This window comes from Girardinichthys multiradiatus, chromosome 8 (genome assembly GCF_021462225.1).
Source record: "Girardinichthys multiradiatus isolate DD_20200921_A chromosome 8, DD_fGirMul_XY1, whole genome shotgun sequence".
In the NCBI taxonomy this organism is placed as follows: domain Eukaryota; kingdom Metazoa; phylum Chordata; class Actinopteri; order Cyprinodontiformes; family Goodeidae; genus Girardinichthys; species Girardinichthys multiradiatus.
In genome coordinates, this window is record NC_061801.1 from 36,840,452 (window position 1) to 36,854,661 (window position 14,210).

The window sequence follows — 14,210 nt, forward strand, 5'->3', positions numbered from 1 at the left end:
GAGTACAGTGGAAAAACGGGAGCAGAGGAGGAGGAGGAGGCGGCTTGGCATCACGCTGACATTCTTCTTGGAGTTAGGAAAAATCGCTTCCAGGTCAAGTTTCATTATTTACTATTAAATTTGTTCTAATTATCTTAAATCTAAGTCTTTATTCTAATCTTTTATGCTTGGCAATAGTTTTTTCTCGCTGTCTGACATTAAATGAGACTAAACCAAACTGGTTAATCAGAGCTGCTGTAACTGATGGCAGGTCTGAACTCAAAACAACAACTAAAATTTAATCCAAAAAGATGTTGAAGCAACTGGTTTACTGCAGGTTTCCTACATTTTTCCCAAATTCAATTCAATTTAATTCAACTCAAAAATATTTTAATCATCCCAAAGGGAAATTAAATGTTGTTGTAGCTCATATTATGAAGGTTTCTTCAAAGAGCCGTTGTAGATGCTGATGGATGTGGGCAGGAAGGATCTCCTGTAGCGCTCCGTCTTACAGCAGATCTGAAGAAGCCTCTGACTGAAGACACTCTGTTGTTGTAGGACAGTCTCATGAAGAGGATGCTCAGGGTTCTCCATAATGTTCTTCATTTTATGAAGAATCCGTCTTTCCACAATGATCTCCAGAGGTTCCAGAGGAGTCCCCAGAACAGAACCAGCCTTTTTTATCAGCTTGTTGAGCTTTTTTAAGTCCCTGGTTCTGATGCTGCTTCCCCAGCAGATGATGGCAGAAGAGATCACACTCTCCACAACAGACTTATAGAAGATATGCAGCATCTTGCTGCAAACACCAAAGGACCTAAGCTTCCTCAAGAAGTACAGTCTGCTCTGTTCCTTCTTGTAGATGGCTTCACAGTTGCATCTCCACTCTAGTCTGTTGTCCAGGTGAACACCGAGGTATTTATACTCCTCCACCACCTCCACTTCTTCTCCCATGATAGAAATAGTTTTTAACTTATTCCTGTTTCTCTTAAAATCTACAATCATCTCCTTTGTTTGTGTCACATTTAAAATGAGATGATTGTTTCCACACCGTGCCACAAAGCGGTCCACCACCATCCTGTACTCATCTTCTTGTCCATCTCTGATCCGCCCCACGACTGCAGAATCATCCGAGTATTTCTGCAGATGACAGGAGTCTGTCTTGTACTGGAAGTCTGAGGTGTACAGAGTGAAGAGGAAAACTGATTGTTTTTCAGTTGGATTAAACAGGATAAAATAAATTAAACTTGGAAAAAAGTGCGTTATTGAATATAGTTTCATTTTTGCATATTAAAAGCGGTGTGTACTCTTATTCTTCTTATTATTATTCTTATTATTTCTACTGTTGATGAATCGCTACACCCTGCCCACCAGCATCAAACACAAAACAGCTAATCTTCCCCCTATTTTAATCAGCTGGCATTTGAAGCCCGCGCTGTGAAACTCCAGCCGTATGCATGGATCAAAGTGAGAAACGTTCGCTTCATCAGCTGCCACGCTGACTATTCTCCATCGGTACCAACAGGTAACATTCAGGACTATTTCTAAATCGAAAAGTCTGAAAGTTTTTTAACTGAAGTAACTTTTCTGGGCTGCAGGGCTGTCATGTAACTTTGAGGAAGGACTGTGCAGCTGGTATCAGGACAACAGTGACAACTTTGACTGGTCCATGGTTACTGGGATGGATCACACCATTGGAATAGGTGAGATCATACACCGATGATCTCACCTATGTTGCACACTGATCACTTCAGGTTTACCTTTCTTGTCACATGTAGAAAACCTCATGATGTTACGGAACAGCTGTACAAAAATAATACCTTTATGCAACTGTAGAAGTTCAGACAGGCTTTTTACCAAATGGTTCTGTTGATGGTGGCAGAAGAACCTTTATCTGTAGTGAACAAATCTTTCTTTGGAGCATGAATAAAGGAAAAATGTGCCTCTGTAACTTTAGCATTTAACACTTCATCACACATCTCTGCCTTCTGGGATATTTAGCTCTCTTCTTCCGGTGAATTATAAAGAAATTTCAGTCTTTTTCTAAAAGAAAAAAAACCGTGTTGTTTTTTTTTTTTTTTTTGGGGGGGGGGCGGGGGTTGTACAATTTGACATCCTGAAAATCAGTGAAACCTGAAAATGATAATGTTGGAAAGTTAATTTCATTTTGATGATTACGGCTTACAGGAAATGAAAACCTAAAATTTGAGTATTTGTAAGAAAATAAGTATTTTCAATCCAGAACTGTGATAATAATAGTGTCCATGACCTATGCAGTATATGTGCTCTTTTAGCAACAGTTACTGCATCAATGCAGCATTGCATGGAGGCGATTTCCCTGTGGCTCTGCTCAGGTGTTCCGGAAGTCCAGGTTCAATTCCTGCTGGAAAATGAAATCAGCATTTCCCTAAAGCCTAACAGCAGAGGAAAGCATGAATCACTTAAACATTTCCTGCTAGATGGCTGCGCTGACTTCAGGTCAGCACAAGCAAATGACAGGGCATCAGTAATCTCAGCTGCTTGAGCACATTTTGATGCCACACATTTTCCTTCCACTCAATTTTGCCATTAACCGGCTATGAACAGCCAATTTATTTAGCAATGACATGGAGGGTGTCTGCTGGACATCTGTCGTGTCAAAAAGTTTTTTTTATGATTTTGTAGACCAGGGGTGTTAAAGTTGTGGCCCGGGGAGCTGTTTGCAGCCCTTGGAATAATTTTGTGTGGCCCCCAATTGTAATTCATAAAGTAGTACAAATCTGACCATCGGCAAAAGCGGTTTATGCAGATGGACACACATTTTGTAATTTATAAGGCCCAATTTTCAAGTCTTTGTCTTGTTGATAATAATAATAAACCAAAGAGAAACAAAATATGAAAGCAATCCACCCACAAAGACTAGAACATTTTATGTTTTTTCTTTTAATAAAGCAAATGTACAAGTTTGTTTAGTTTAAATATTACATGTTTAGTTTATTGCCAAACAGCTACAAATAGAAAAATAACGAAAATTATTTTCAAATTTTGAATTGGAAACAAACTCAACTTGACAGTGATTTTGGGCCTCATGACCATAAAAACAATATTTCTGTATAAAAACAATTTTATGTTTGTTTCATTTAACAAATTTTCTGTTAATCTGAATTTTGGGGTTTTATCAGCTGTTAGATTTGATCATCAAAATAAAGAGGAACAAACACCAGAAACATCACTCTGTACTCAATGAATAATGTATGAGTTTGTGTTGAGCTGAATTATAATTATATCCATTAATATATTAACTGATATTTACTGAAAGGAATCTGTATTTCTGTGACTCTGATGGAATATCTTACCTGATCTCGTTGCTGATCATCAGGCAGCAGCCTTGTGGTGGACATGTGGAGTCCTTCGCTACACGGAGCGTTTGGACGCTTGGTATCATACCCACAGCCACCAACACCCACTGAGAGATGCCTGACCTTCTTCTACAAACTCTACGGGCCAAACACAGGTGGTCAAACTTGGAGCTCACTGGTCAAATGAAGCAACGCCCTCTCACCTGATAAAAACTTCACTTCAGGTGTATCTGGTGACTAACTTCCTGATCCCATCCAGGTGCTCTGAATGTGAAGCTCATAGACGGGCTTGGCTATGAGATCATACTGTGGACCCGCAGTGGAGCTCACGGCAATGAGTGGCACGAAGCGCAGTGCCCAGTACCGCAACAGCTCACAACCTTTCAGGTAACGAAGCGCTCCAGATCAAACACAGAGCTGTGAAAAACAGGTTTATTCTGTTTTTTTCTCCCATTTTAATGTCCCAGATCATCAAATAGGTTTTAATAACCTGAAGAAATACTAATAGCAGGGCCTCCTAAACCCAATAACGACCATGAAGTGTTTCTGATAACTGGAAATGAGTCTTCTACGTGGCTGTGGTGAAAATCTGGCCCAGTCTTTTTTTTTCAGAACTGTAAGAATTCAGTCACATTTGAGGCCTTATCAGCAGGAACAGTCTGTTTAAGGTCATGCAACATGATGATGATGATGATTTCCTTTTATTTGTACAGGGACAGTGCACAGCAATACATTGACCTAAAAACAGGAAATATGCATGGTTCCAGGTTATAGCAAAATATGCTAATTTCCAGCTGTAGTCCCTTGACAGGTTGATATTAATCAAAACTAACAGTTGTTTTTTTTTATGGAAATGTATGAGAAAAGAGAACCATTGAACATAAACTAATACAATACAATCGTGACAGACCTCGCACCTCTGTTACACCAGGGATTTATCATTTCTCTAATGTCCATGACCTATGCAGTATAACAGCATCTTAATCGGCCTTAGGCTCAGCCTTTAACTAGGCCACTCCAAAATCTTCAGATTTTTTTTTTCTTTACCCATACCTGATATCAATTACATCTGCAGCAGGTCCTAACAGCAGATGGCTGCTCTGCTATAGATATAGTGAAATTCTGCCACATTTCTGCGTTGCTTGTCAGATCTGAGCCATGCAGACCCCTCAGGTCTTCAGAGACCAGCTTACTCAGATCTCCCGGGACCAGAACTAAACAACCTGAAGCAGCGTCTAGTTTCTATGCTCCTCAGCTCTGGAACAAACTCCCTGAAAACCTGAGATGTGCGGAAACGGTTGGCTTATTTAAAAAAATATATATTTTGTTTTGCGGCACTAGTGGCCTTTATTTTTCAGTGTTAGGCAGGGTTTAAGTAGGCAGACAAGAAATGGTGTGGAGAGACGGGAAAACGTCGTCGGGCTGGGATTCAAACCTGGGACAGCCTCCATACATGGGTTGCGCGCTTTACCGCGCCACCATGAGCGTGCCCGGTTGGAGGCACAGCTCTTAGTGGGGAGTTCTGAGAAAACCTGGACTTAGCCTGAAAGTTTGAACAAGCACACCTTACAGGTCGCTGCCCCTTACTCTCTGCTGTGCTACAGCCCTCCCTCCACAGCGGAGCCTGCCGTGAACGTGCAGTAGGCTTTTCATCATCAGTCTTCTTCTGTTAACCATTTTTGTGTTTTGAGCAGGTGCCACTCAAGAAATGTGCAGTTGTTTCTGTAACGTTCGGTTGTTTTTCCACCATTAGCACACCTGCAGCACACCGGCAATCTTTAGCTTAAATGACGGTAGCTGTGTGCGGGGGAGGGTATGAGCAGCGCTTACGCCACCGTGATTGACACTAAGACATTCCTCCTGGCTCTGATTGGTTGTTTCTGATCAGGAACTGTGCATTTCTGCAAATGGCACTGGAAGGAACCAGAGAAGCTGGATTTTTTTCACAGATCATCTGTTTCATATTCTACTTTCAGGACATAGTGACCGTTTTAACAAATAAAAAATACATACTGCAGCTTTAAATCTGGACTGAAAACTTTTTTGTTTGCTGTAGCTTTTGATCAAACAATCGGACTAATGAACTATTTGAAAAATTTGTTTTCCTTCTGCCTATAGCATCTTTTTTATGCAACGCTTTTGTGTTTATACTTAGTTTATTTTCTATGTCCTGTAAAGCTCTCTGGGTTGCCTTGTGTATGAATGGTGCTACATTAATAAACCTGCCTTGCTTTGCTTCTACTAAGTACTAAAAGAACTCCTCCATGAACACAGGCTGCTGGATAAATACAACTGGGAAGAAACATAGATGCATAGTAAACCTTTAAAAATCATTGTCATCCTCCACCAGCTGACGTTTGAAGCGGTTCGGTCCGGTTTCGATGGCCAGGTGGCCATTGACGATGTGGCTTTTGTGGACCGCGTGTGCACCATACCCAGAAAGTGCTCCTTTGAAGGCCAGAAGTGTGGTTACAGCACCGTTAAGTGGCTCCATCGTAGTGGACACAACAATACAACGACTAGACCCAAAACGGACCACACTTTGGGGACTGAGCTGGGTCAGAAAAAGTATCTTTAGAGAACAGTAATATCTTAATATATCTAAACAGAAAACAGAGATACTGATAAACTCTGTTCTGTCCAGGTTACTACATGATGGTCAACACAGATGCAGATGTTTTTCCAACCGGTACCACTGCTGTCCTCACCTCTCCTGTTCGTCCAGGAACCACCAAACCCGAATGTGTCAGTTTCTGGTATCATATGGGAGGACCGAATCCAGGTGAGGTGCTTTTCTACCCATAGCACTGAAATAAAGCTACATTTTGTCAAATTACTTCACCAACTGGTGGTGGGTACCTTACAGGCTACTTCACGGTGTATCTGAAACTGGAGAAGGGAGAGAGGGTGCCGATCTTCTCTGAAAGCCTCGGTCAGGGAGATGACTGGCGTCATGGCAACAGCAACATCTCTAATGGCCTCGTAGACTGGCAGGTACAATTCACCGCTAATTTAAGGAGTACTTCTTCCCTATTCGACTTAATATTCTAATGATTTTGCTCCACAGTTGGAGTTTGAGGTGGTTGGATCAGGAAGCAGAGGTTCCCACGTTGCTGTTGATGACATCTCTGTCTCAGCTCACCCATGTGAAGATCAAGGTTTGTTTTGACTTATATCAGCAGGACAAATAAAAACCAAGCAGAATTTTCCCTCCAAGTCCAGATTAATATAAGAACACCCTTGCGGCGGCTTTCATAGGATTCATCAAATGTGCTTATTTAAGCCCTTAATGCCTGAATTAGAATGATATAAAACTAAATTGATTGTGATTTTGTGCTAAACGGGTTCTAAATTAAGTAGAGATTGTTAAAGTATTCATCTACATGTAGTTATTCTGTATGGAAATGAGCTAAATTAGCAGAGTGCTTCCAATATGATACTTGGGAAAAAACGTTAATGCATCTGCAGGCGCTGGTGGCACACATACGACATCCTGACTGTGTGGTGGTTGAGTAAGGTTTACAGCAATAGTCTACAAGGGTTTGATTAATTATCATTAGTGTGAGCACCTCTATAACAGCAGGAGTTTTGCCAGGTTGCTGCTCTGGATCCTGCAGGTGTACCTTAGGTCAATGCCAAGGTGGATAGACATCAACAATGACGTTAGAGAAGCAGAAATTGCCCCTAATTAACGTGTTATAAGGCCATTTACAAAACATTTGAAGCTGGTACTGCAATTTGAGAACCTTTCAACTATGACCGCTCACCCCAGCTTCCTTGTCTGAACATGTGTGCCTTACACGTCTGAGATGATTATAATGACTGAAAAGAAACAAAAATAGAAAATAATAAGAAATTGTGTTGCTTAAATCTCATAAGTCAAGTCACATGAGGTACATCAATTGGAATAGGATGTTTTTTAACATGTTGTGGCCTGAGCACTGAAGAAGCCTTTTTGTAGGTTAAACGTCTTCAGTGAACGAGAGAAGTCGTCAACCTGAGCTGAAAGTGCTAGGGAACATGACAGTGGCATATTTGGATACACCAAACATATTATATCAGCATAAACGCCACATATGAAGCACAGTGTTGGGGCCATGATGATTTAGGCATGTTTTACAGTCACATGACTTGGCACCTTACTGTGAGTCAACAATGAACTCTACTGTATCTGTTAAACAGCTGAAGCTTGGTCCAAACTGTTTCATCAACAGAACTGATGAAGTAATTCAAGCCAAAGGAGCCCCAACCAAATTCTGAGCTCATATACTGCATGCTGTATGGACATTATTTTTAGTAGGCAGACATTTCTTTAGGCTTTGCTTTACAATCATCTGAAGGTCATCCCTGTTGTTTGTGCACCTTTTTTGCCACTTTTTCCTTCCACTAAATCTTCCATTGATATGCTTGGATCTGGCACTTTAAACCGCCAGTTACTTCAGCAATGACGTTTTTTGGCTTACTCTCCTTGTGGAGGCTGTCAGTGACTCTCTGCAGGACAACTTTAAAGTTTATTATTATGAAGTAAAATCATTTTCAATTAATTTATTGAGATTCGACTCGATAATAGTTGCTACAGATACAAATTTCTTACTTTGAAAACCTCAGCTTCCAAGTGCAGCCTGGAAAACGGGATGTGCAGCTGGAGCAACATTCAAAACAACCTACGAGACAAACTGGACTGGGAGCTGACCAGTGCGGAGGCAGAACAGCACTATCCCGTCCCGCTTGAAGACCATACTCTGGGCACAGAGAAAGGTTAGCGTCAGACAGACTAACAGTGACACTGGGGCTGCTTTGATTATTAAGGGTTTCTGTTCTGGTTCTAATCCAAATGGCCCGTCCTGTTTTTTGTTTCTGGTATCCAGGTCATTTCGTCTTCTTTCCAAGCAGCAACAGGACAGCAGCCAGTCAAAACGCTTGGCTGCTGAGCTCTCACCTACCACCGACACAGGCCACCTGTCTGAGGTTCTGGGCCTACAAACCCCACTCATGTAAGCTTGGTTGCTTTAAAATGGACTTCAGAGTCTGGATCGTCTGCGTGTGAGGCATCATGTTTGTGTAAATGTCCGCAGCGGACTGCCAGCTGAAGATCTGGAGACTGTCTGGAGGTCTTATCTTTGAGCTGCTGGTTGTGAATGAACTTGGGGGACCCTGGCGACACTTTGAAGTAAACATCACATCTAGTGAGGAGTATCAGGTCAGTGAAAAATTTGCAGAACACTTCTTCTTGATGAGTCAGTCACGATTAAAAGCATCATAGTTGACGTCTCTGCTGCCATTTTTTCTTTGCGTTTAACAGATTGTGTTCGAAGGCATCAAAGGAACGTCAGGTTTTGTAGCTCTGGATGACATCGAGTACACTGTCGGGTTTGACTGTGCCACTAAAGTCACAGAACCAAGTAAGGAGACTGGAGACCCCGAAATATCTGCTGGTTTTCTCTTCTAAGATGCTGACTGTAGACACAGAACCGACCCAAAGGATTCTTGGTTTTAAACATTTGTTTTAAAATGTAGTCCCATTGACTCCGGTAAATAAAAAATAGATTATTGTCTGTAATTTAATCTCAGTATAAATCCACTTGTCCTGGCAAGGCCTTGGAGCAGGGGTACCCAAAGTCAGTCTTCGAGGGCCGATGTCCTTCATGTTTTAGATGTTTACCTGCTTCAGCACACCTAATTTCTGTCTATGGCTTTTGCTGAACTGCAATCACCTGAATAAGGTGCGTTAAAGCAAGGAAACATGCAGGACACCACCCCCCAAGGACCGACTTTGGACACCCCTGCCTCAGAGTTTTTCCGAGGACATTAGAGACCAAACAGCATCATTAAGACCACCTGAATACTAAAATGACCATCGCTGCCGTTACAGCTCCAAGTCCTGTGGAGTATGTCTGCACATCTAGAGACTGAAGTGTTTTTGTCTATTCTTCTTTGTAACATAGCTCAAGCTCAGTCAGATTAGATGGAGATAATTGTGCACCACTTTGTGTTGGTTTATTACATAAAATCCTAATAAAATACATGGAGTTTTGTGGCTCCAAAGTGTAATAATGTGTATTTATACTATTGAAAGGCTTAAAATGAATATGTTTCATGAACTGAATGCCAGCATTGTTGTTCCAGTGGTTTATGACATCTCCGGTTGGCAGTCTTTGTAAATCTGAATTATGTAACTGTTCTCTGTGAACTGTGGCAGCAGGATCTTTTGCAGAAGATGAAAATGATTTCTGTCTCTGTTTCAGCCTCAAAGAAGCCTGACAACGCCGGAGGAATCGCAGCCTCTGTGATTGTGGTCCTGCTGCTGATCGGCACTTTGGTCGCCCTGCTCGTCTTCTACCTCCGGACCAGACCAGAACTCGAGGCTTCATCGGGCGCTACCGGCTTTAGCAACGAAGGATATGTTCAGGACTCCACAGTGAGTTAAAACATCCCACAATGTCTTTCGATTCTTTCTCACCTTTTCTTTTTTGAAACCTGTTTAAGTGATATTAAATCACATCTCAGGAGAATCATGTCAGCGTTCCTCCACTACAAAACCATCCAATGGCTGCAGGGTTCAACAATGTCTCTGTACGTTTTACTCCTCAACACATTTCAGAAATAATGTCCAGTTTTATTCAATATGGACACAGTTTCTTTATCTGCTTAGTCATTACTGTTAATTAATGACGTGAAAAGCTGCACAGCAGAAATATATCATCTGTCACCACAAGAAGGCAGCAGTTATTGATTAAAACAAATAAAGTCAACAGAAACACTTTAAAAGACCAGCAGAAAAACTTGAGAGGTAGTAAAGAAAAATAGAACCGGTATTTCCTGAGTTTAACTACAATCTGACAGCTGTGATTACAGCAGAAACATCTCCATAAAACAGGAAAACAAATGAAACTGCAGGTGAGACCATCCCTAACCTGAAGAACGTGTCTTGGGATTTTCTTGTCACCTTTATCTCTGATCTCTGGTATCTCTGGGTGCAGTTCTGGATTTACTGCATAAGTACCATTTTTATCTTAATGAATCATAATTAATGGAGGTGTACAAGTCTTTCATCATTTGCCCTGGTGAAGTTTCTGGTAAGGTTTTGGTTGTATTTGGAAGCAACTCCGAGGTTTCAGTCAGACGTTCACACCCAATCATCACTGGCATGAACGTCACTTTGGTTTCTGTCTTTTAATATTGTTTTAACCTTTACTATTTCCAGGGTGGAGTTGTTAAACAAAAAAGTATTGCAATGATTTTACATAATATACATCCAGGCTCATATATATATACATACACTACACCACCACACACTTTCTGCAGCCATCAAACATCTTCTGGCACAATCCTGGTTGAATTTTTACCCAATTTTCTTGGTTGAATTTTAATATTTTTATTGAAATTGGTTGGATTCCTGGCAAAGACCCAGTTTTAATGCACAGCCAGCAGTTTCTCTACAGGATTGTGGTCCGGGCCTTTCCAGAACCTTAATGTTGGCCTGTTTCGATGTGTGTTTGGGATCATTGACCAGGTGGAAATCCAACTGTATCCTACTTTAAACCATTTAGATGTTAAAGATAAAAGTTGAAAGTCCTACTTCTTCATTATTCTAGCCACTTCATGCAGTTTGACTGGCAGTGAAATCAGCACCTCAACATGATGCTGCCACCACCAAACTTTGTCTTGTTTGACCGTAAAATATTTCTCCAGAAGGCATTTGGTTTCTCCTTATGGTCAGCTGCAAATTGCTGTTGTGCTTGAAGGCACATGCAGTCCATGCTGGTCTAAAACTGACTTCACTGTGTCACCGCCAGGGCACCAGCGGCACCGGTATTCCAGCAGCTTCTGGGTCGTAGCAGGCACCCTTGCTGGTTCTTGGGTTGTTCTACCTTGACCAAATTTCTTTCTTCTGAGGGTGACCTTTTGGGTCAGAATAGATGAAAAAAGTCATCAGAACTGGTTTGGGAATGGGTAAACAAATGCACCAATACCACAGTCCCACAACATAATACGTCCACCATCTTACTTGACAGTTGAACTTCCTAAATAATTAAACCGCTGAACAGTTCACCTTGGAGTCATGGTAATTTGGTGACACATGTTAGTGATACATAAAATAGTTTAAATCTGCCTCTACACGGTCTTGTAAATGCTGGAATATATTCGTAGTCCACAGGTTTTCAGCAGGGCTGATGCTTGATGCTTTGGGAGCTCAGAAGAATAATCTCAGCCTGCTTCATCCATTCCAGAACCAGTTTTAAAGCGTTTGGACTTATTTTCCTGTTGGAACATCTAGTTATGTCAAAAATTCCACCATCTAGCTGTTGGTTTAAGGTGAAGATGAAGAAGTTGCAGGTAGTTAATACACTCCCATAGCATAATGCAGCCACCACCTTGCTTGACTTCCTGTCATTGGTCCACAGTGACAGGAAGTCTTTGATGGAGGGTGAGGCTTTCAACTCTAAGATTACTCTACCAACAGGCAAGCATGGTGGTGGCAGCATGATGATGTGGGACTGTTAATAGCTCCCAACTCCCCTAGTTATTGTTAGTGTTTAGTGCTTTATAAATAAAGTTGATTTGATAATGCAGGCTAACATTAAACGCCTGTAATGGTATTCCCTACTTCCTGATCTGAGCCCTATTGTAAATTTCCAGACTACACTTCTGGAAAAGTTAGGAAAAGTGTGCCAGGAAACCGAACAGTTAAAACTACCTCCGCCAATGCTGCCAGGACACCAAACAGGGAAGCCTGTATGCTTATGTGTCTGTAAAATTATGCCAATGTACTGATACATGACAAGACATCAAGGATGCTTCAAGACTTTTGCACATGACGACGTTGAGCTTGGCATTTTGACTGGTTATGTTTTTTTTTTACCTGCAGGTACCTGCTGGTGTCAGTGAGATGGAGGAGTGATGCAGGGGCTGCTCTGCCAGCTAAAGGTGGCTTTATGAAATGCAGGTGATGTCACAGCGGGAGAACTGCTTGTGTCACCTTAAATTAACGCACACACACGCACACACACGCACACGCACACACACACAGAAAAAACACACCCATAGTGCTCATCAATCCAGCTGCCCCGGATCTGAGAGGATCTTCTGAGTTCAGGACCTGCAGCTGTGGATGGATGGAAGACAGAGGGACATCGTGGTGCTCTAGGCGACTAACTGAATGACTGGTAGAGCTGTAGCAAATTAAAGGCTGTTTTTAATTGCCTTAAAACCTCTCTACCACAGAACCACTAAAAGGCATGAACGTTTATAAGATCATTTGAGCTTCCTGTATTGTGACTTAATAAAAAATCACTCGTGCATTAGTGATGCTGATGTGGGACACATGTAGTTATCAACAGATCTGATGTTTGAGCAACAATCAAACAGTCAGTGATTGGATTTTTGCTTATTAGTGCTTAGAGTTGATCACAGTTTGTTTGTCTTCTGTTTCTTCATCTGCTATCTAACAGCTGACCACAGCTTACCTGAGATTAAGATTGTGGGGGTTTACTGAAATTAGTTTCAAAATGTCTGGTGAACTGGTGTTTTAGGGACTTTGATCCACAGATCATCATCAGCTTGTTCCTGGATTGTGGGAACATTGGTCCTCGAGGATGTTTTGATCCCAATCTCTATCCATGGCTGTTCTGTTGCAGTACTGAGAGGAAGCTCACACTCATGGTTCCAATCGGTAGGCTTCACAGTTAGCTTAAATGGTCTTCACCAGATTTCCCAAACAATCAGGACGATCAGTCAGAAGAAATATCTTTGCACCAGTCTTCTGCTGTCCATCCTTGTACTTCCTGCTGAATTTCAGTCTGCCTGTGATGGTTTTCTTGGACTGAAGTTGATTCTTTGTTCCTTTTTTTTCCTCACAAGGCTGTAATCTGACAGACTTTGTCTTACTGTGCATGCGATGAGATGACACCCACCAGCTGCCAGGAGCAAGCTCTGCACTGGTGACAGTTTATTCTGTACCACCTTCCTGCAGAAATTCCAGTCAATCCTTGATGTCTCAGAAACAGTTTCTTTGCTGCCCTTCTTTGTCCAAAAGTCTTCCTGTCACTGTCCATGTAAATGAACTGACACCCACCTGCTGCCAATTTAACCTGTAGCATCCTTTTGTAGTGGTCCTGGTGCTTACTAGAAACTCTTGGAAATCCTTCCAAAACTACTTCTTTGCAACTGAACGTCTGGGCTTGGAGTTTGTTATGCTGCAGAAACCTTCCTTTCAGCTGTAATTTGCATTTTCCTGCATGCAAGACCATTTTGATACAAACTGATGATTGGTGGCACGTTTTTCAATACAGGAAACCATTGCAGGCACACCTCCCCCTCTTTTATAGCAACCAGCCAGTCAGCAGTCTGCTGATTAGATTGATGGAGGGATTTCAAATCTTCACCTGTGCTTATGATGTTCCTGCAAACCTTTTACAGTTTCTGCAATGAATAATTAATCACTCTGCACAGTTACCTATAAACCTTGTGAACTGTGACCCAAAACAAACCCGAAGCAGCTCTTTGCGCCACCCAACATTATTCTCATTACAAAATCTACTGGATGAATAATAAAAAATAAGGCAAATGTTAAAGATGTGGTACTTATGGGTCGGCTCAGATTGAATCAAGAACATTGCTCTAGTTGACGGCTGAACTAAAGTTAGTTATCAGCTGGTTTTGGTAAAGATTTTTCCACGTTCTTCAGCTGTATTAAAACCTTTGTGTTCCCGATGAAGTGAGGAAGCAGAGAAGATGAAAAAATCAGGTAAAACAGCAGCTGTGAATCTGCAATTTGAAAAATTGAAAAGACCAAAGGATTTGTCATGGTTGATGGTTAACACGCTTCAGTTACAACAATCTGATCATAAATAAAGCAGATTTTAAAGCACTGGTCTTCAGATTGTTTTCATTTTG

At 41.5% G+C, this 14,210-nt stretch overlaps 1 protein-coding gene across 1 annotated transcript in view; it reads left to right on the plus strand.

Annotated features, from left to right (window-relative positions):
* Window positions 1–14,184, plus strand: part of mamdc4 (MAM domain containing 4) — a 26,946-nt gene extending 12,762 nt beyond the window's left edge. The window contains exons 14-28 of the mRNA XM_047371662.1: window positions 1–93; window positions 1,393–1,501; window positions 1,575–1,679; window positions 3,335–3,469; window positions 3,574–3,701; window positions 5,665–5,872; window positions 5,959–6,096; window positions 6,181–6,308; window positions 6,382–6,472; window positions 7,923–8,072; window positions 8,183–8,308; window positions 8,390–8,514; window positions 8,617–8,716; window positions 9,560–9,732; window positions 12,184–14,184. The exon at window positions 1–93 is cut by the window's left edge and continues 56 nt beyond it. Coding sequence (XP_047227618.1) covers window positions 1–93; window positions 1,393–1,501; window positions 1,575–1,679; window positions 3,335–3,469; window positions 3,574–3,701; window positions 5,665–5,872; window positions 5,959–6,096; window positions 6,181–6,308; window positions 6,382–6,472; window positions 7,923–8,072; window positions 8,183–8,308; window positions 8,390–8,514; window positions 8,617–8,716; window positions 9,560–9,732; window positions 12,184–12,216 — 1,842 coding nt within the window. The 3' untranslated portion in view covers window positions 12,217–14,184. The remainder of the gene's footprint in view (window positions 94–1,392; window positions 1,502–1,574; window positions 1,680–3,334; window positions 3,470–3,573; window positions 3,702–5,664; window positions 5,873–5,958; window positions 6,097–6,180; window positions 6,309–6,381; window positions 6,473–7,922; window positions 8,073–8,182; window positions 8,309–8,389; window positions 8,515–8,616; window positions 8,717–9,559; window positions 9,733–12,183) is intronic.
* The last annotated feature ends 26 nt before the right edge of the window (window positions 14,185–14,210 follow it).